This window comes from Capra hircus, chromosome 6 (assembly GCF_001704415.2).
Source record: "Capra hircus breed San Clemente chromosome 6, ASM170441v1, whole genome shotgun sequence".
NCBI lineage: Eukaryota > Metazoa > Chordata > Mammalia > Artiodactyla > Bovidae > Capra > Capra hircus.
In genome coordinates, this window is record NC_030813.1 from 111,488,687 (window position 1) to 111,510,974 (window position 22,288).

The 22,288-nt window shown below is 44.1% G+C and overlaps 1 protein-coding gene across 5 annotated transcripts in view; it reads right to left on the bottom strand.

The window, feature by feature from the left end:
• Positions 1-22,288, bottom strand: part of PROM1 (prominin 1) — a 126,861-nt gene that overhangs the window by 55,519 nt on the left and 49,054 nt on the right. For 4 of the 5 annotated variants that reach the window (XM_018049750.1, XM_018049752.1, XM_018049751.1 and 1 more), the window contains exons 3-5: positions 20,579-20,634; positions 11,172-11,377; positions 2-122 (exon numbers count right to left, since the gene is read on the bottom strand). In XM_018049750.1, the coding sequence (XP_017905239.1) occupies positions 2-122; positions 11,172-11,377; positions 20,579-20,634 (383 nt within the window). Of the gene's footprint in view, position 1; positions 123-11,171; positions 11,378-12,423; positions 12,896-20,578; positions 20,635-22,288 lie in introns of those variants that run through there. The other variant, XM_018049753.1, reaches the window with a different exon arrangement.

The following is a 22,288-nucleotide window of genomic DNA, read 5'->3' on the forward strand; positions in this document are numbered from 1 at the left end:
CCCCTGGCACCACATTGAGGAGAGTTCTCAGGTCGTTGAAGTTACTGTCTGACAATTTCCGAGTCTCTTCCACGCGAGTCCTCATGTACTGATTTGCCGCAAAACCGTAGATGATCCCGATGCTGCAGGAAAGGGGATGGAGAAGGGGACACATTTACTGTGCCCACCGTGGCCGGGTGACCAGACACAGAACAGCCCCGCAGCCAGGAGCAGGGAGACGGTCTTCCTAAGAGCCCCGCCCCTTCACAAGCCCCGCCCCTCCACTGCCGCAGCCTTCCTGCCTCCAGCGCATAACCCACCCACCACCGCCTGTGGACCGCAGAACCGGACTCGGTCCTCTCAGAGAAGGCACATCCAGCTCAAGACACATTGTTCTGAATTGGAGTCAGTCCCAGTGAGGTGGATGAACCTACAGCCTGTTATACAGGGTGGAGTAAATCAAAAAGAGAAAAACATATATATGGAATCTAGAAGAACGGTACTGATGAACCTATTTGCATGGCAGGAATAGAGACTCAGACATAGAGAACAGACTTCCGGACACAGCGGGGGAAGGCGAGGGTGGGACGGATGGAGAGAGCAGCATGGAAACATATATATTACATTATGTAAAACACGTAACGAATGGGAAGTTGCTGTATGATGCAGAGAGCCCAGCCTGGCTCTCTGAGACCATCTAGAGGCAGCATGGGGTGGGAGGTAGGAGGAAAGCTCAAGAGGGAGGGGACTTGTGTATCTTATGGCTGATTCATGTTGATTACGGCAGAAACTAACACAATATTGTAAAGCAATTGTCCTCTGATTAAAAGTAAATAAATTTTAAAAGATCGTTCTGTTAAGTATGAATCTCATAAATAGAACAATGTTGAGAGAACAGAAGTTACACAGGTTATAAGGCAGGGTGTGGAATACAGTCCCTCTTCTGTACAGACGCGAATGTATGTATACAGGTTCTGTGCAGCACATGTGCACACACATGTACACGTGCGTGCACACACACACGCACACACAGGTACCTCATACATACCACTGCTTCCCTCAAGAAGACTATCAGGAGAAATATGAAAATCATAAGATTGGCTTGGGCTTTCCCATGTTTTTGGCTAATCTAGTTTGTCTTTGTTAACAACTGCACTGTCCAGGTTGAAAAGAAACATGAATTACTTTAGCATTAAAACGTTATATGAGAAGCTACACGTAACAGGACACATCTTTTGTCATTCCATTTTATGCAAAGTACAAAATCAAGCAAAATGATGAAGCTAGAAGTCAGTGGTTATATTTGGGGGAGAGGTTGGTAATGACATAATCAAGTGTGTTGACTTCATGGAAACTCATACACGTGCGCTTATGATAATGAACACTTTTCTCCATGTAAGATGTACTTCAATAAAGAGTTTCAGAAACACTGCATGAGGGACTTCTCTGGTGGTCCAGTGGTTAAGAGTCCATCTTGCAGTGTAGGGGACGCAAGTTCGATTCCTGGTCAGGGAACTAAGATCCCACATGCCATACAGCAGCTAAATCCGTCTGCCTCAACTACTGAGACCGAACACCATAACTGGTGGTAAATATAATGAATAAGTAAATAAATATTTTTATACACACACTACATGAAAGACATCTGGCATGAAAGCTGCTTTACATGAAAATAAAAACCATATTTTTCGAGCCACCCAAAATGTCTACATTTTATACATTTTTATATATGCCTTAAAATTTATATATATGCCTAATTTTATACATTTATCATTTTAAGGTCTCTTAATGTTGACTAATTACTAACAATCTCTTGACAAATTAATTTGACCAACTGGTTTGTTTTTGTGTCAAAGCTTTTAAACATTAAAATGTTACATTTAAAACTGCTAATCCCCAAGGCCCTGTTGGATTTAGCCACTAGGTGGCAGCAAGAAGTTACATAAACATAATACACACTGCAGAAGTTAACAAAATTGTTAGTTTGTAATAAACTGTTCGTTTGTAACCATAGAATAGAAGGTGTAACTATGTTTCTAAAAGTTTTGCAAATAATATGTAAACTTTGAGGGAAAATATGATTCAGAATATGAAGACTTCTGCTTCTTCACCAAAAGCAGCATCTTAAGAATTATATGTTAATATTTTAACAAGTAGGGTGGCCAGCTGTCTTTTTTGCACCAAGCCTCAACTGTCCGCAGGACACCTCTCAGTCCTGCATAAATGGGTAATCACTTGTCCCATTTCGGTCATGAATCATTCCAAGAAGTAAGGCTGGTCCCATTACCAAAGAAGAGGGGTGGTAAATTAGGAGGTTGGGATTAACATATACACACTGCTGCTGCCGCTGCTGCTGCTAAGTTGCTTCAGTCGTATCCGACTCTGTGTGAACCCATAGACGGCAGCCCACTAGGCTACTCTGTCCCTGGGATTCTCCAGGCAAGAATGCTGGAGTGGGTTGCCGTTTCCTTCTCCAATGCATGAAAGTGAAGTCGCTCAGTCGTGCCCGACTCTTAGCAACCCCATGGACTATATATTAAATAAATCACCAACAAGGACCTAAGGACCTGCTATATAACACAGGGAATTATGCTTTAGTTCAGTTCAGTTCAGTCGCTCAGTCGTGTCCGACTCTTTGCAACCCCATGAATTGCAGCACGCCAGGCTTCCCAGTCCATCACCAACTCCTGGAGCTTAGTATCTTGTAATAACCTATAAGGGAAAAGAATCTAAAATACACACACACACACACACACAGACACACACACACACACACACACATATAGAAGAAGGGAATGGCTACCCACTCCAGTATTCCTGCCTGGAGAATTCTATGGACAGAGGAGTCTGGCAGGCTGCAGTCTATGGGGTTGCAAAGAGTCAGACATGACTGAGCAACTTTTATATATATATACACACACATATTCACACACACATACACATCATATGTGTATATATACTTGTATCTACATATATATGTATAAGTATATATACACATACATATATGTGTGTATATGTATAATTGAGCCACTCAGCTCTATAAGTATATATATATGTATATATATACATACATATATGTGTGTGTATGTATAATTGAGTCACTCAGCTGTATGTACACCTGAAGTGAACATGATACTATAAATCAACTATGGGCTTCCCTAGTGGCTCAGAGGTTAAAGCATCTGCCTGGAATGCGGGAGACCCGGGTTTGATCCCCTGGAGAAGGAAATGGTGACCCATTCCAGTACTCTTGCCTGGAGAATCCCGTGGAGGGAGGAGCCTGGTAGGCTACAGTCCATGGGGTCGCAAAGAGTTGGACACAACTGAGAGACTATACTTCAATTAAAAAATAAATATTTTCAAAACAACAAATACTTTCCCATAGCAATCTTACATAGATGCATTGGTCTTTCCAAACTAACCCCCCCAGCAGTCTGTAAGAGCATGCTGACACTACTCCTCATGGCTGACAAGGTGCAGCAGACTGCCGCAGCAGGAACACAAGACGTGGGGTCTGGTCCCACAGCTGCCAACAACACATACTGTGTGAGCTTGTGAAAGTTCTTTCCTTGTGTGAGCATCAGGTGGTATCACAAACTATAAAAGCCATCAGACCAGTGCTTCTGAGACAAAGGAGAGAGGTACTGGGTGTCCATGAAGGCTCCAGGATTTTACGTTTGCATTCATGCTGATGATAACTTTCAAAATGAAATTAACAATAGTCTCTGGCACTTGGAGGACCATGTTCAAATCCATTTTCGTCTGTCTTAAGTTGGCATTCGTATTCATGATGCTGAAATTACACCAGAGCAATAATGCTCAGTCACTCAGGCGTGTCCAACTCTTTGCAACCTCATGGACTGGGGCCCACCAGGCTCCTCTGTCCATGGAATTTTCCAGGCAAGAATATTGGAGTGGGCTGCCATTTCCTTCTCCAACAGCAACAATTGCTATTATTAATAAATGATGTATTCATGCAAAATAAGGCCAAACAGCCCAAAACAGCAACTTTGAAGTAATGTCAACAGAAGAGAAAAACAGTTGAGTTACAGTAATATTCCTGAAGCCTTTCTTACCACGCCAGACTTCCACCCCTCTATATGGCAAGTCAGGATCACCACCTGATAGCCCCGCCCACCAGAGGACTTCACAAAGGGAGGTCCTTACTCTTCCCCATTACGTCCACGTCAGCTGCCATTCATCATTCTCCAGACCCATGTTTCACGTAAGTCAAAGTACACTCAGGAAACAAGCAGCAAGTGCAAGTCCAGACTGGATGATCTGTTACACCCAATCTCCCAGTCAGTCAGTTCAGTCGCTCAGTCGTGTCCGACTCTTTGCGACCACATGGACTGCAGCATGCCAGGCTTCCCTGTCCATCACCAACTCCCGGAGCTTGCTCAAGCTCATGTCCATCGAGTCAGTGATGCCATCCAACCATCTCATCCTCTGTCATCCCCTTCTCCTCCTGCCTTCAATCTTTCCCAGCATCAGGGTCTTTTCCAGTGAGTCAGTTCTTCCCATCAGTACTGGCCAAAGTATTGGAATTTCAGCTTCAGCATCAGTCCTTGCGATGAATATTCAGGACTGATTTCCTTTAGGATGGACCGCTTTGAACCTTCTGTTGGATGGTTACAAACTAACAGTTTTGTTGTTAACTTTTCCCTGAATCCCCTGGATATGAGAATGCCTTGCCTTGAACTCCCAGAAGGCTCACCCTGAAGTTCTGACAGGTTTTTCTCACTTCAAAACTCTCTTTTGCTTTATTTCCACCTGTGTTGAACTGCCCTAAAAAGAGGTGGGAACTGCTTCTTGGCTAACCTTGGGTAACGCAGGGTCTTGTGTCCAAGGTGGGTACTCGGTGCAGATGGATTTAAGGACTGGGTTTTGTTTCCTCTGGTCCATTTAGAAGATTAGCCATAGGTTCAGAGTGTCCCAGGCAGAAACTATCCCTTTACTGGATAAATGCCTTCACTCCAAACATAAATCAGGAAACATGGCATTGCAATAAAACAGCTGACTTTCAATGCAACATATTTAAGGACACATTTCTGATACTCAGTTATGCATCTAATTTAGATGAAAGCCATGGATCATTTTTCAAAAACTGTACTAAACAGAATTCTGGGATAGAATCCAGCCAACTTTCAAAGCTGATTTTCATACTCACAACTCACTGCAAATTTTATATTTAAATTAAAGATGGCAAATTCAAATGCCTACACAGGCAGGCACAAAGCATGAAGGGCAAAGTGTGTGGGCTGGACTGGGGGAGCTGGACAATCAGAGGTGGTGATAGCAGAGATTCTCTGTGCCTCTGGTAAGCGTTGCCTTGATGGAAGAAGACCAGAATTACCAGATCTTCCAATTATTCACAAAAATCTGGGAATCTAAATAAAATTTTCTATTTTAAAAAATTTTCCCATTTTTAAATACTACCAGCAAATCAAAGAAAAAAATTCTGAATACTACACAAACCAATATATAACTCTTATTCAAATAGAAATAGAGAATTAAGAGGGCTTCCCTGGTAGCTCAGCTGGTAAAGAATCACGTGCAAAGTGGGAGACCCCAGTTCGATTCCTAGGTCAGGAAGATCCCCTGGAGAAGGGATAGGCTACCCACTCCTGTATTCTTGGGCTTCCCTGGTGGCTCAGATGGTAAAGAATCTGCCTGCAATGCAGGACATCTGGGTTTGATCCTTGGCAAACCACTCCAGCATTCTTGCCTGGAGAGTCCCCTTGGACAGAGAGACCTGGCAGGCTACAGTCCATGGGGGCACTAAGAGCTGGACACGACTGAGTGACTGAGCACAACACAGCAAATTAAGGGGGCTCCCCTGGTGGCTCAGTGGTAAAGAAACTGCCTGCCAAGCAAGAGAGAAGAGTTAGATCCTTGGGTCAGGAAAACCCCCTGGAGAAAGAAATGGCAACTGACCTCAGTATGCCTGCCTGGAAAATCCCATGGACAGAGGGGCCTGAAGGGTATATGGGGTCTCAAAAGAGTTGGACACAACTTAGGAATAAACAACAAGAGAATTTAAAAGTTACATTTGTGGGGGGGACTGTTGGTTTAGACATTCCTTATTATTCAATGTTCTTTTGGGCAAAAAAAAAAAAAAATCACAAGAATTAATATGTTTTTTTTTAATGACTGGCAGTCAACTATTGGCCTTCCTTAGTGGCTCAGGTGGTAAAGAATCTGCCTGCAATGCAGGAGATCCGGGTTTGATCCCAGGATTGGGAATATCCCCTGGAGAACAGAATGGCAATCCACTCCAGTACCCTTGCCTGGGAAATTAAATTCCATGGACAGATGAGCCTGGCATCTACAATCCATGGGGTCGCAAAGAGTCAGACATGACTGAATGACTAACACTGTCATCTTCAGTCAACTCTTAGGATATAATGACAATGAGGGAAATTCAATAAAATGATAGCCAATAGAATAAAGGGAATAAAATTTCAATCAAATGATGGCCAAATGACCAATAGTTCTCTGGCAGTGACACAAAAAGAGACTTTAAGCTATCGAAAACACATACTTTTAGTTTGTACAACAAAATCGCTTGAAGTTTTAGCAGAAGATGGACATTTATTTTATATTAACATGACACTTTCTATATTTTACATGGACAGACTACTTTTCTCTCATGTACACTTAAAAGTAAATGTTTAAAAGTTTTTAGAGTTTCTAAACCTTTAATATGGGTAGCAATTTTTTCTACCAATTTCTACTGACAATGAAGTTCACCAATAAGAGCCAAATAAATGCTTTAAGTCTGTGACTGACCTCTTACTTTTTAAAGATAACTTTTCAATTTCAGTTTCAATTTTAAATAAATAGCCTCTCATTAAAAGGTCTCATGATTTTCCAGGCATGCTAGCTCTATTTCTTTTTTAGAAGTTTGTGGCCTCCAAACCCAGAATTGACATCACATCCTAAGACCAACAACAAAAATGAACTTTGAAAAGAGCCACCTTCCTGAAAATGTCTGGGATTCAGTTTTCACCACAGTAACTGGCAAAAGCTGACATTGTACTGGTACACTTAGCAACGGCCGCATGCTGGAGACGTAAAGGCACAGCTGTCCTTTTTGCTGTTGCTTACAACCTTTTTGAAATTCTGAAAAATCCAGTGATGATAAATGCAGAGGAAAGAAAGGCGAGAAAACCTGTTTTTTTTTCTGGAGCAAGACACATCTGCTTAAAGAGTCCACCGTAAGACGCAGCGACGCAATCTACTGCCGATGGTCAAACAGACTTACATAAACATACATCAACGTCTGTGGAATTTCGAACATTCCACAGCTGCCTTGGGAAAAGCTCAGAAGGAGAAAGAGCATGACCACATACATTCCACATATACCAGGGGATCTTTCTCCTTGATACCTATGCCTTCCTCAATCAGAAAGAAAATATTTTAAAATTTTTTGCAAAACAGGATGTATTAAAAAAAACCAAGACATTGAAAAACCAGCTTCTTTTTGAATGTAACACTTAGCATAGAACCACAAAATGGGACTGAACCTGATAAAAGGCAAGTGGACTGCTCTGGGTTTCTGAAAGGACTTTAAAAAAAAAATCATATACAAAGATTAAATACGAGTGGTATTCAATCTCCTCTGAGGTCCTTGGAAGCATATGCTAACACCTCTTTTTCTTTCTCCTTCTCCCTTCTGATTTTGTGGACGCTGCTTCTTCTCTTATTTTATCTAATCTTCTGATTTTGTGGACCTAGTTTCTCCTCCTTTTTATCTAGTCATGGTATGGATATTTCTGTTTTCCTCTGGTTTTTAATCTTCTTGGCTAGTTTTGAGTACTTGCAAACATTTAAAGCAACTCATGATGTTGAAGAAACTTACAAACAAGTAGGTGTTCTAAATGGACGACTTAAAAATCACCATTTAAATTTTTAAAATTCAAAGTAAAGAAGTTTAAGCTTCTAGTCTGAATTTAAAGTAAACAAAACAATCTCAATACTCCCCTTATTTTGACCTATTTATAATTTGTATATAAATTCAATGTATTATGTGAAATAAATTAGTTTAAAATTTGTCACAGCCTCAAAGAGTGGACCCACTCTGGTTTAACTATATTGAATTTAAAATTATGATATTCAATTATAAGTTTTACTTGAGTGGGGAAAATATCTTCACTAAATGTATAGCAGATTATAGAATCACAGATGTATTTTTTAAAATTATTTTCTAAACTAAAATATACTCAAGAAAAAAAAAAACTCACCTAAATGTGTTTGATGAGTCTGAGTTCTCAAGAATAAAAAAATTTATATAGCATTCATTTTATATAAAGTGAAAGCCAAGCTTATTGCTGACATTGAAGCTTTAACATTTATACATCTTTACAATACATGTGAAGTAAAAAATTATTAAGTAATCATTCTAACAAGAAACCTCAAGGACAAGTATTTTCAAAAGACACTTTGTCACCTGAACCTCATCTTTGATGCCCAGGGCTGTGCAGAGAGGAGGAGGTAGCACAGTTTGACTCCCAATGAATGAAGGGTGTAAGTTTCAGGCTCCAAGGAAATGCACATGGTCTAACTTGTCTTGGGCTGTAACTGACGCTCCTCTGGTAGCTACGCCCCCAGCTCTTGGGTCTGCACATTCCTGAAAATACTTCAAACACAAAGCAGAGACTGGGGACATCTGAGATTACCATCACCCCAACCTCAAGCTGCCTTTCAGAATTCAGTGCAAAAGCAGTCAGATTCAAATTACAAACCAAGAGACGGAGACACAGACACACAGGGAAACAGGAAAGAGGGAGAGAGGAACCCACAACCCTGCCTTGCAGACAAAACGCACACACAAAGTCCCTGGCTGTCAAACCAAGGTGCACGAAATTAGCTGGGGAACTTTAGTTCCGCAAATAGTACCTCTCTCCGTTACTCTACTGATGGCCACACTTAAAGAACTTTTCTTCTTTGGTTTGCAGCCAGAACTTTGGAACTTTACATTGTTCTATTTAATGTCTGTTTTCTGCTTAAATTGTCCAATATCAGTCCTTTAGCGAAACTTGAAAAGTCTTTCTCACGGCTATCAAGCAACTGTGATGCCTGCAGACACATCCAGGAGGATGTGACTCGCCACTCCTCACTCTCTCTGGGACTCCTTGAGACTCAGCATCACTCATGTCATAGGCACTATTTCTGGACGCTCGTTGAATGGATGGTGGAATGTGGCTGCTGCTGCTGTTGCTAAGTCGCTTCAGTCATGTCCGACTCTGTGTGACCCCACCAGGCTGCCCCACCCCTGGGATCCTCCAGGCAAGAGTACTGGAGTGGGTTGCCATTGCCAAATATCACCACCAGGGTGCCAAGATCATGAAGTACACTCCTCTTGGAGGGATCTGATTTGGGCTCAAGAAACCCCATGGACAGAGGAGCCTGGAGGTCTACAATCCATGGGGTCACAAAAGAGTCGGACACAAATTAGCTACTACACAACAACAACACTTGTCCTCATCTTTAAAGCAGTGTCCTTTGGATCCGTCAGTCCACTGAAAACTTCTGGCGGCAGCAGGGGCTGCCAGAGAAACATCCTAAACCATGAAGTGTGCTCCAGGCTTCAAGAGAGGGTTCCATATTATTTCCAAAAGGAAGAACACAGACAGAACCAGAAATACGCACATTCTGTAACTGGGTAATGCATCACTAGGGCACAGGCACCTGCCTCCAGATTACCATGCGAAACATTGAACGGAATGTTTAGAGAGCATGTACACTATAGAAGCTAGATTTTTTTTTTAGTTTATTGAATTTTATTTATTTATTTTTTGGCTACACTGCACGCACAGCATGTGGGATCTTAAGTTCCCTGACCAGGCATCGAACCCACAACCCCTTCACTGGAAGCATGGAGTCTTAGCCACTGGATCACCAGAGAAGTCCCTGAAGGAGCTAGATTTCTAGATTTATGTATGTGTCATTTATTTTTAACTCAGTAATGGTCTTGATGCTGCTGCTGCTGCTAAGTCACTTCAGTCATGTCCGACTCTGTGCGACCTCATAGACGGCAGCCTACCAGGCTCCACTATGTTTTATTAAACTGGGGTATAGTTGTTTCACACTGTCATGTTAGTTTCTGCCATACGATGAAGTGGAATCAGCCATGTGTATACACGTCTCCCCTCCCTCCCGGCCCTCCCTCCCATCCCCCACAGGCACCCTAACGCTCTCGGCCATCACAGAGCACCGAGCTGGGCTCTCTGTGCTGTCCAGCAGGTTTCCACTGTTTCACACGTGGCAGTGCACGTACGCCAATCTCAACCTCCCAGTTCATCGCAAGCCCAGCCCCATGTCCACACATTCATTCCCTACTCTGAGTCACAGGTTTGAAGATCATTCTCTCAAGAAGCTGTGACTGCAAGCGTAATTATCATTTTCAATGGAGAAAGAGGTATAGTGAACAGATTTATTTCTCACAATAAGAATCTACATCGAACAAACTTAAAAAAAAAAAAAAGGAAGACAGGGTGCCAGCATAATTGTAAAAATCAAGAAAACTGGTTATACGATTAGGAAGCTAATTCCATCCAACAATATTCTAAGTCTCCCAATTAAAGGACGCTACCCATCTGTAGGGTGCAAGGTATTATACTCAATATTTTGTAATGATGTTTAAAGAAAAGAATCTGAAAAGGAATAATATATATGTACACACACACATATATACATATAACTGAATCACTGTGCTTAACACCTGAAAGTAACATACATACTGTAAATCAACTGATCTTCAATTAAAAAAGAAAACAAAACTAACTTTTTTTAAAAAGATCCCTTGGGACATAAAGATCAGCTAGTAAATGCTTGCTCTGCCATCCCCCATGGTCCCTGTCTCGAGAGAGCTATTTAAGAGGAAGGAGGTGCTGTCCTGGAAGGCGAATGCTTTCTGCAGGCCCAGAATTTATTCAGATGTCTTCAAGATGAAACAAATACCACGAGGTTGGCTTATCACCTAAACTACAGCAGCTCAATGACAGTGCCAACTTCTGTTTAGAGTGATGCACGGGACAAACATCTTTGCTCTCTCTTTTCTGTTTTTTTTTTTTTTCCTTCTGTTTCTGTATTCTCTTGTTGTTTCAAGCTCATGTGCTTAACAGTTAAACACAAGTATTGCTCATCAGCCTCAGACCCACTCAGCTGTTGTCCAAGGGTCTACTTGCCTTATGAACACACAGATCACCAGGAGGGAGACTGAATAGCATTTCTTGAGGAAGGGACCACTTCTCTTCTGTCGCTGGTGCATTTCTCCACCACATTTGTTACAGCAACGACACAGACAGAAGAAAAAGCCCACTAGAGGCATCAGAGTGACAAACAGCAATCCCAGGGCAGCGCAGATAATGATCCCGATCTCATAGTAGATGATCTGCAGTCAAACAAAGGAAACAGCACGTACTGTGACACCAGCTACACAGAGAACACCCCACAGTGAACACATTTCATGCTTTCTAACCTATTTGCCATCATGGGTTAAACTTTCAGGGGTGTGTGTGTGTGTGTCCACTTTGAAGATCCTTCCTGAAACAAAGGATGCAGAGATTTGAGTTGTCAGAATATGGGATCAAGCAGTTGCTACCTTCTTTCAGTCAGTCAGTCCAGTTGCTCAGTCGTGTTGGACTCTTTGCGACCCCATGGACTGCAGCACGCCAGGCTTCCCTGTTCATCACCAACTCCGGGAGTTTACTCAAACTCATGTCCATTGAGTTGGTGATGCCATCCAGCCATCTCATCTTCTGTTGGTTCCCTTCTCCTCCTGCCTTTAATGTTTCCTAGCATCAGGGTCTTTTCTAGTGAGTCAGTTCTCGGAAAGACCTTCTTTCAACTTCCAGGAAAATATCCAAATGCAAAGGCAAGTTGCAAATGGTTTAATTTCAACCCCAAAGAGCCGGATATGACTGAGGGATTAATATTTTCACTTTCACTTTCAAAGGTACTTTGTTTGTTTTTAAATGGCATGATACATTTTGCCAGAACTCCTTGCATAATTAATAAGCCCCGGTGGCTCAGCAGGCAAGAATCTGCCTGCAATGCAGGAGGTGCAGGAGACACTGCTCCGTCCCTGGGTGGGAAGGTCAGTCCCCTGGAGGAGGAGATGGCAACTCACTCCAGTATTCTTGTTGGGAAAAGTCCCTTGGACAGACAAGCCTGGCAAGGCTACCGTCCATGGGATCGCAAAGAGCCAGACACGACTGAGCGACTAAACACACACACACCAAGGGTGTTTTTCACCAGAAAGATAGAACCAGCAGTAGTTATTCAGGAGTCACGGTAGTTTGGATAGGATCAATTAATGACAAATTCATCACTATAGAAGAATCTGGAATAGTCCTAAATTTAGGGGAAAGGGGCTCAGCCTTTCCAAATCAAACATGTTAGTTTTCTCACCCAGGTACTGGGAATAAAAACACATACCTTGTAAGGTCGTCGTGAACATTGTAGAGCATATACAGTTAGCGATAAGGTGCCAAGGAGAGTACCTTGCAAGAGCAGATGCTCCGTAAGAGCCGCTTTCAGGCCAGTGCGATGGGGCGCGGCAGCCTTCATCTCACATGTCCCTAGGTTCCTAACGAGCCCAATTTCTAGACACAATCACGTGACCAAAACCTGATTTCATAAGCACGGCCGGCTTTATTCCAGCTAAGTAAAAATTAACGCACCAGGAGGATAACACTTGTTCTCGTTCCAGTTCTCCAATCCTCAAGCTACTCATACCTACATAAAGGAAGACAATGTGAAAGAATGCAGAAAAGCTCCAGGTTGGTGGTTTGCAACTACCAGAGCAGCTAGAGAGCAAGACATGCTGAAGCCAAGCAGAGCAAAGGAAACTGAAACCCAAGTCTCGTTCCTACGAGCAAATGTGACGTCCCTGTGAGACAGCACTGACGCTGGGAGTCTCAGAATCTGCCCTGAATCCCAGCAGAGGAGGCTTTTGATTCTCTGGAGCAGGAAATGTTACATTAGGATTAACGTCATCAGCAGATTGAGAGGGACAGATAATTAAACGAGCTAGTGTGCAAACAACTAGCAAAGTGCCCAGCACACAGCAAATGTTCAATCAATATTAGCTAACTCTGTGGGCAAATACTTATTATGAGCATTAAACCAGGTGTACACGGCACTTGAATATCATCTAATTTCATATAATTAGATATCCTCTATCCTATAAGGTTAAAAGGATAAAAAGGAAAACCAGTGCATTTTTGATGCATTCATAAAACACACTCCTTAAAATAAGACGGGTATTAGGGCCATGGAGAGCCATTATTTGCTGGTATATAACCCTCCCTTGAGGACTCACATCACTGGCCAATTGAAAAACCAGCTCTAGACACACCAAACTCTTACTTCTTCTGCTATCATTTCTCAGCAAGTATTCTAAATTGTAACTATTTTTAAAAATTGTTACTATTTCAAAAGGAATTTAAAATCCTTTCTGAATCCTAGGAGACAGAGAACCCCAAATCCAGGAAAGAAGGTGTACTGAAATGTCTTAGATGCGCTATCTTAAGTTTCAGATAAGACCTTTATGTTTTGTATATAAGCTTTCCAATGAAGTGAAGTGAAGCAGAAGTTGCTCAGTAGTATCCAACTCTTTGCGACCCCATGGACTGGAGCCCACCAGGCTCCTCCGTCTTTGGGATTCTCCAGGGAAGAACACTGGAGTGGGTAGTCATTCTCTTCTCCAGGGGATCTTCCCAACCCACGAATTGAACCCAGCATTGTAGGCGGATTCTTTACCATCTGAGTCACCAGGGAGGACTAAATACTGGGTTGAACAATATCTGGAACAAGATATGTCATTTCCAGAGTTCACATCTAGACTGAAGCCTGGCCAAGATCCGGCAAGGACCTGAATATTGTCCTGATACACCAAGATTTCGGGAGGGCTTTGTGGGTTGCATTGAAAAGATCAAGATTTTAGGCTTGCTAAGATGGTTTGTTATTTCCTGGACTACTGGAGCTGATAAGAGAAGATGCAGACAAAGGCAAAAACAAAAAGGAAACAAAAACCATCACAGTGGAGAGGCCAGGGAACTGGGAGTTTCGGCAAAAGCGCCACAGCGGGCTTTACACAGAGCAACGGGAAACAGCAGGTGAGGGTGTTACCTTCAGAGTCAAGACTATGTTTTCTGGCTGAGGAAGGCAGAGCCGTCGCAGAGTTTGTGCAAGCACAGGCAGCATGCATCAAGAAAACAGAAAACGTTACTGAAGCGATTAACCGCCACTGAGAATATTAACATCCCGCACAGAGAGAACCAAGAGAGACAAGGACATAGCAAGGAGCATTTATGAGAGACAGTGTTTCGGGGAGAGTCGAGTTCTAGGGCTCCCACTTGAATTTACAGCTGGGTTTCTTGAAAGGCTCTTCATCAGTGTGCTAATCAGTTATGGACCCGGGAATTAGAGGGAAAGTTACAAATGCTTAACACACTGACCACAGGGTCCCCATAAAACCGAGTCCAGGGCTGCCTAAACCCCAGAACCCAAGGCTCTATCTTCCAGGTATCCTTTCTGAAACAACAATCCGATGATGTCATCCTCTTGCTTAGCAGCATTCCACGGGGTCCCACCATGTTTACTTCAAACTCCCCCATGTGGTCCTACCTTACTTACTCCTAGCTTCCTGGCCCCCTTCTTCTGGGCTGCTCGAGTCCCTAGAAAGCACTGTGCTCTCTCTCCCTTCCTCACTTAGAGCTCCCCTTTGCTTGAACATTATTCCCATCACTCTTCTCCTGAGGAAACTCAAGTCTGAGTGTGGATGTTGCTTCCTCCAGGAAGTCTGTCCCAATAACCACGTCTGGGTTGGCTGTACATTCTTCCTTCATGCTGCCGTGGGTCTTACACCTGCCCTTTCACAGCCCTTCCATCGTGTGGAGTGATGGCTCCCATGGAACCTGCTGCTCCAGGAAGGCGAGGACCATGACCATCACACTCACTGTCTCTCCCAGGCGCTTGGTCCGGGACCTGTCTTACGAGAGGTGCCAGATCACAATCAGAGAAGCTAATGTTGAGAAGAGAGAAGGAGCCACATTGCCTAAGACCAACAATCCCTAAACAGTGGTCCAGAGATGGGGGATTGTCAGCGACGGTCAAGGACCGATCCACGGCAAAGTAATGAGCTTCCCACGATGAGAAATTTGCTCAAGTTATCAGACTGTCCCTTGTTTTTTTTTTTAAAAAAAGAGGGAGGTGATTTGTGTATGAAGGGGGGACAGAGTCACTGTTACACTTTTGCAAACACGGAGGATGGATTTCAGATGTCACAAACCCACCTGGATTGATGAGCTGACATTTACAAAGTGACGAATCAATATCCTAGGACTGTTAGCTCTGGCGAGGTCAGGACTGAAGCCTCGGCAATCAGTCCCCAGCCCTGCACCTGACCCCAGAGGAAGCTCCAAGACAAGTTCAGTTCAGTCGCTCAGTTGTGTCCAACTCTTTGCGACCCCATGGGCTGCAGCACGCCAGGCTTCCCTGTCCCTCACCAACTCCCAGAGCTTGCTGAAACGCATCATTGAGTTGGTGACAGCATCCAACCATCTCATCCAAGACAGGGAAGCATAGTAACTGAGGGATGAAAAGAATGAGGAGGATCCATCCCAGCTGAGTCTAGAAGATCATCAACCAAGAGGCTGGAGTGGGGCTGAACCATCAAGGCCACACGAAAACCACTTCAGGAAGTCACTGCAAGGAAATTCGAAGTCCTGCCGAGAGTGATGCTCAGAATATAAAAGATGGCAGATGGGAGGGGGCGGGGGGCTGGGAAAACTTCTCCTGAAAAGTTTTAGAGGTGTGGGTGACACTTATGGGTCATCGGTGGGAGGTGATCCCAAGTCACTACCTAAATTATCCGATACCATGCATTCCTTGAAGATAGGAACCTTGTCCTTTAATTGAGCAGGCACCACTCTGACGAGCTAGGCTGAGAGGTTCTCCCTGCAGAAACCCCGAGTGAGCAGTGAGACAAGTGATGTTCCTCTGTTTCCCTTGTTTACAGTCAGCCAGCAGGTGGAGAGTCTGGAGGGGCTGGCCCACACCCGTTGGTCCCCAGGGGAAATGTATCTTTCCATAACAAGGTTCCTTCGCATGGCTCATTTTGCATCGCAAGCCCAGGGCTTGGCTCATGCCCTGCGTGCTGAAAGCTCAGGACGGAATAGATGAATGTATTTAATGGCGACCTAAACACGTCTCCTGTGGGTAGTCTACTTCTGTGAGCACCAAGATTTACTATTCGCAAAGCACGTTCTCAGGTGCCTGCCACGGAGCCTGTGCTACACAAGTGCTAGCAGATGAGGGTTATTCAATGGGAGCGAGTTTCAAAAGGGAGGGGATTCATGTATACCTATGGCTGATTCCTGTTGAGGTTTGACAGAAAACAGCAAAATTCTGTAAAGCAATTATTCTTCAATAAAAATAAATTAATTTTAAAAAAGAATAAAAACCAAAACACAAGTTAAAAAAAAAAAAGAGGGTTATTCAAGTTGTTTCTCAGATTTCTATAGCTTCATCTGTCTGGTCCTCAGATTTCCTCATGGCTCCATAACTCCAAATTCTCTCCCGATCCAGGTCTTCCACTTCTGCCTGACCATTTCTTGCCGGGGGAATTACACACAGTAATCTTTCATGGTTTCATAGGTAAAAGGCGCAGCTCAGGGGCTCTCACCCTCCATGCTCACAGCTCATGATACTTGAATGGAAGCCGCTCCCATGAGTCACCTTAGGATGACAGCAGGCTGACCTGGAGTGAGCCTCACTTTTGTGGATGTGCTCAGAGTCAGCCTGGCCTGGGTACAGACCCCAGGGTCACCATCCAGTCTTTGGGTGACCTCAGCTCCCTAGACTCTCTGAGTGCAGGACTGTCTTGGACAGGTGTTTTGAGGTTAGAAACAATTAAAAAAAACTGCTAATCCAGTACTCGGAACATGGCAGACAAGAAATGAAGACTCTTATTATCACAAAGTGGAAGGTGACAGTTCATGCTTCGAGAAGCAGTGAAGGGACTTCTTGGCGGTCCAGTGGCTAAGACTTGGTCTCTCAATGCAGTTCCATTCTTAGTCGGGAATCTAGGACCCAACATCCCTCACAGCCAAAAAACCAGTACAGAAACAGCAGAAGTAATGGTGTTCAGCAATCATGTAACAAATTCAGTAAAGACATAAAAACTGCCCACATCAAAAAAAAAAAAATCTTAAAAATAAAAGATGCAGAGGAGAAGCTTTGTGCTTCGAGCCAGGTGTGCAAATGGAAGCAGAGCTTTACTTCTCATTGCCCCTTTGCCTTTAAGTCTCAGTTTACATGCCAGCGCCACTCTGCAGGCTTTCTTGATTTCCCCAAGTGCCAGTACACTCTCCATCCTGAGCACGTTCACAGCCCTGGATCTGAACTTCTCATGACATGTGTATCCCTCTCCACCTTGCCTTCCAGGCATCTACTGCACCAGTCGGCTAGGGCTGCTATAACCAAATACTAGGGCTGAGGGGCTTGAAGAACAGTAATTTATTTTCTCATAGTTCTGGAGGCTGGAAAGTCTAAGGTCAAGGTGTGGACTGGGTTAGTTTCTTTTAATGCCTCTCTCCTTGGCTTGCAGGTGGCCATCTTCTTCCTGTCTCCACATAGTCTTTTTTCTGTCTGTGTCCTAATCTCTTCTTAGAAGGAGACCAGTCAGATTAGATTAACACCCACCTGAATGACTCCACTTTGACGTAATCACCCCTTTAAAGACCTTACCTCTAAATACAATCCCATTCTGAGCCACAGGGGATTAGCACTTCAGCGTTTGAGTTTTGGACACAATTCAGCTCACAAGGTCCAAGCATACACAAGTCTAACCCCATGACCTCCTTCTCACCAACTGCAAATTCTTGGAGTAAAGACATTACTTCTACATGCGTGTCCTCCTATTATGTATTGCTCCTAGCATAAATACTGTAGATACCCATTAAGTGAATACATTAAACAAAGGGAGAAAAAGTGTTTTAAAAAATCTCCAGAGGAGAATGAGACCACAGATTTTAAAGTACTACTTTGCACGTTCAGCTGACGTGGAAGAAGGAGGCAGTTCCATGGGAAGGAGTCATATTTCCATCAAGAGTCAAGGCTGCCCCTTGGAACAAAAGGTCTACACCTATTGACAGCTTCCAACTTCCCAAGGGATGAAGTTCACTGAAAGAGCCCCTGTCCAGAGACCACCGACTCAGCAGCCTCCACTACTGTGGGCTCACCAGGAGATGAAACGAGCTGAGGACTTGGACAGCTGAATACCTCCCAAGGGCCATTCAGCTGAACAGAGGGTACCTGTGTGACGGTGCAGATTACACCCAGTGGGCATGGCCAGTACAGAGCACGCTGTGGAGGCCACCCAAGTCCCGGGACCTTAGCCATCTCCGTGTGCCTCCCCAGACTTCTTACTACTGTTTCCTGTGCTCGAAGGCATCTTCCAGAACCATGGAAGGTCAGAGTGCTGAGGGATTAACACTGTACCCTGCCCCAAATAGCCCTGAAGGTGCCTCTTCAGTCTCTAGGTGTATAGAGCGCTCAGCCCCTGCACCTTCCGATGGCCTAGTTCCCACGCGGCTGTGTCTGCAGGGTCCAGGGCAGGGCTCTACGGGACAGAGCTCTGTCGCCCCCTGTGGTGGGCGGTGGAATGACACACCCTCTGTAGGCTGCCCTCCCTCCTGTTTCACCTCCCACTCCCCAGACAGGGTTCCTGGAACTTCCCAAGTTAGTGACTTGCCCTAAAGTCCTTGATTCAGGCTCTGCTTCAAGAGAGTATTTACCTGACTAAGGCCAATCGGAAAACTCCCCTCCCAAGGTGCCCTGGCTTCCTGGGTGTCTAATCAAATCCTTCTCCCTGGATAACTGGGAAACGTGACCCAGTTCCACGCCTAGGGCAGGAGTCCATTCATTCATGTGGGCCCAGATCTGTCTCCTTTCTCCACCCCAGTGGTGTTTATCCATTTGGAAAGACACCTGAGGCGGAGAGGAAATCAGGAACAAGGGGGCCCCCAAGTTTATAGGAACTCCAGGTCTAATATCAAGCCAACCAGACGACTCGTCCAGGGATGGTGGCAGCTAATGCTACCTCATACTCAACAGCTGCTCAGAGTCACCTTGGGGTCCAAGGCCCTAGGCCCTCCAGGCCTGGCCCAGATGAAGCTCGGCCTCTCACCCCCTCCCATGCCTCTGCAGGGTTAACTGGCATTCCGGCTGGGCTGCTAATGGAATGCAAAATTTTAACATAAATATGAAAGCAACAGTCATTTTATTCTGCCCAGGGAGGCAGGCAGACACGGGGCATCATGTCTGGAAGATATAAATGAAGCCACTGAAACGGAAGAATAAAGATGCTTTCCGAAGTATTAGGGCAGGCTGCGGGCACCAGGGAGTAAATGGCTCATTTTCTTTTATACACACAAACGGCCATGAAATGAAGCTTTCCTCTTGGCTTTTACATTCTGTTTTGTCTTGACTCATTTTATGGCAAATCGAGAATATGCAGCCATTGTTCTCACCGCCAGGCAAGAGGGGTTCACTGCCCTCCTGGTGCAGGGCCCTCACACCCACCGGGGACACTTTCATTCACATCTGTCGTCCTGGCCATTAAATAAATAAAAGTCCTGCTGGTCCCTTTGATTGTTGTCTTGACAACCACCTTCATACCAGGAAAGGTTGGAACGGGCAGTCTGACCCTGCAGGACTAATAGCTTGACAAACAGATTCAACTAATCTTTATTATCCTAACATTCATGGCACAAACATTTGTCTGTTTGTTTTACTGGCAACTGGCATTCATCATAAGCCAAAATCGAAAGAACACATTTGTCTCTTGAAGGAAGTTAATCTCGTGGATGCAAATGGGGTGAATTCGCAGTGCCCTAACCGTAACCCTAAACTTGGAGTTAACTAGAGACATGAAGGTGCCTGGGGACTTTCTGACAATACTGGCCGCTCACCTGAGCAGGGCCTTCACGGCCCTGCCCTGCCCTGGCCCGAGCTCACCTGGCCTTCCTCTCCCCTCACCCACTGGCTCCATCTACGGGCTTCCTCCTCTCATACCCCATCCTCCCCTCACTGGTCCCCCGCAGCCTGGACCACCCGCAAAGCCACCCCCGACCCGCTCCAGCCCTGCCCATCTTCTTTACCAGAGTCACCTCCTCGTGGAGGCACTCTGGTCAGAATTCACTCCTTTTCCTCTACATGTGTGCAAGCAGTTGTTACAAGTATGTGTCCCTGCTTCTAGGGGTGTTCAAACCACTCCATTTGTTAGAGGTTTCCTCCCTTGGCTTAAAAAAAAACAAAACAAAACAGCATAAGACTTCATTTAAGGAACTTTTAGATTTTCAATAAAATACAGCTTAAAAGGTGAATATTTCTCCAAATGTCACCTTTGAAATTTCTGCTGTAGTTCAAATGGGATTTATAAGGTGTTTCAATATTCCATAAAACTTCTAAGTCAAAATATTAGCTAAATTCACAGATAACTGGTTATTTAAAGATTAACTTTCAAGTCAGTCAATATTTGGCTCATACTCATTTCTTGACAACAGATACGTCAATCCAAAATTACCTTATCATACTCCTTTGAGAGGTCAAACTTCTTCTGTATAATCTTTCTTAAAATATCTGGGGGGGAAAAAAGCCACAAAACAATAGAAAGATTACTTTTTCAGTAAAAATACAAAAAGCCTATTTAGAAAATACGTGCTCACAAATTATTGAACTGCAACATAATATACTTTTATTTCTCTTTCTTAATGTAGGTAAATAATTGAGCTAATGAGGCTCTAATCAATCAAAGAATGGAGGGCAGATATTTTTGACCTAAAGTTTTGCCAGTTGGCAGAACTGGAGGGTTGCCATTTTTAAGAGTTTTTGGCTTTTCACAAGACACCTTCATATTTACCAGCAAACTACACACACCTACTTAATACTCACTGATAAAATGTTGCATTGAAATCGCTAATTCTTTCTTGTCAGTAAATCAAGCTTAATTATTCCTCTTTAAATTTCCAGTGCAGCCGCACCAGTATGCTGACTCTGGTTGCTCAGTGATACTAACTGCAAGAGCCGAGCGACAGAAACCACATGGTCCTCAAAGCCTCAGATCTTTACTACCTTGCCCTTCACAAAGCAATCTGCCAACCCCTGTCTATATGAACACGTTGACAGGACACTGAATTGCAATGTGTAAAGTTTTAATGTGACCGGCGTGCTTGATTTTTTGCCGGTTAATTAATGTAATCCAAATTGGATTGACAGCAACCAGTCTCAGGAAAGAATGAAGATCTAAACTGTAACTGCGACTTTTTGTTTTTAGTTGGAAAATGCATTAACAGTTGCACACAGGTTAGTGACATCAGATTTCCTTAGTGAACTGTGACTCCATTTATCCCTAATGCTTTTTGTCCCACAGCCAATGAAACTGTGAGTTCTTATTTGGAAACACAGATGTAATTTAATCTTTAATAACTGCACATTTACATGGTATTTCACAAATGAAAGGAATTTACGATTAACCTAAGCCAAGAGCTCTTTTATTAAGTTTTTTTTTTTTTTAATGTGGACCATTTTTAGTAGTCATTGAATTTGTTACAATATTGCTTCTGTTTTTATGTTGTGGTTTTTTGGCCCTGAGGCATGTTGGATCTTAGCTCCCTGACCAGGAATGGAACCCACACCCCCTGCATTGGAAGGTGAAGTCTCAACCACTGGACCTCCAGGGAAGTACCCTACCAAGAACTCTCAACATGAGCTGTCCCTCCCCATCTCTCAGCAGTGCGTGAAAATCTGGAAACACTGAGCAAAATTGGGTTTTTGAGGGCATGATCATTTGGGGCATTTTAAAAACTCTCATCTCCAGACCTACATTGTATCCTGATCCACCCATCTAGTAATGACATAGCACAGAAGATGGCAGTGACTCAGTGGTAAAGAATCCACCTGCCAATGCAGGAGAAGCAGGTTCGATCCCTCGGTTGGGAAGATTCCCTGGAGGAGGAAATAGCAACCCACTCCAGCACTCCAAGATTCTTGCCTGGAAAATTCCATGGACACAGGAGCCTGGCGGGCTACAGTGAGTGGGGTCACAAAAAGTTGGACACGACTGAGTGACTGAGCGCACACAATGCGCTGATAGGGAGGGTGACTTGTCTAAAGTCTGTGACCCCAGCCCAGGTCTTCCCTCCTCTGGTGGGGGTCCATCACACACTGCCCACTGTCTCCTGCCCCAGGAGTGAGCATTCGGGATGTTCTGGGTCCTGCACGATCACTTCCAAAG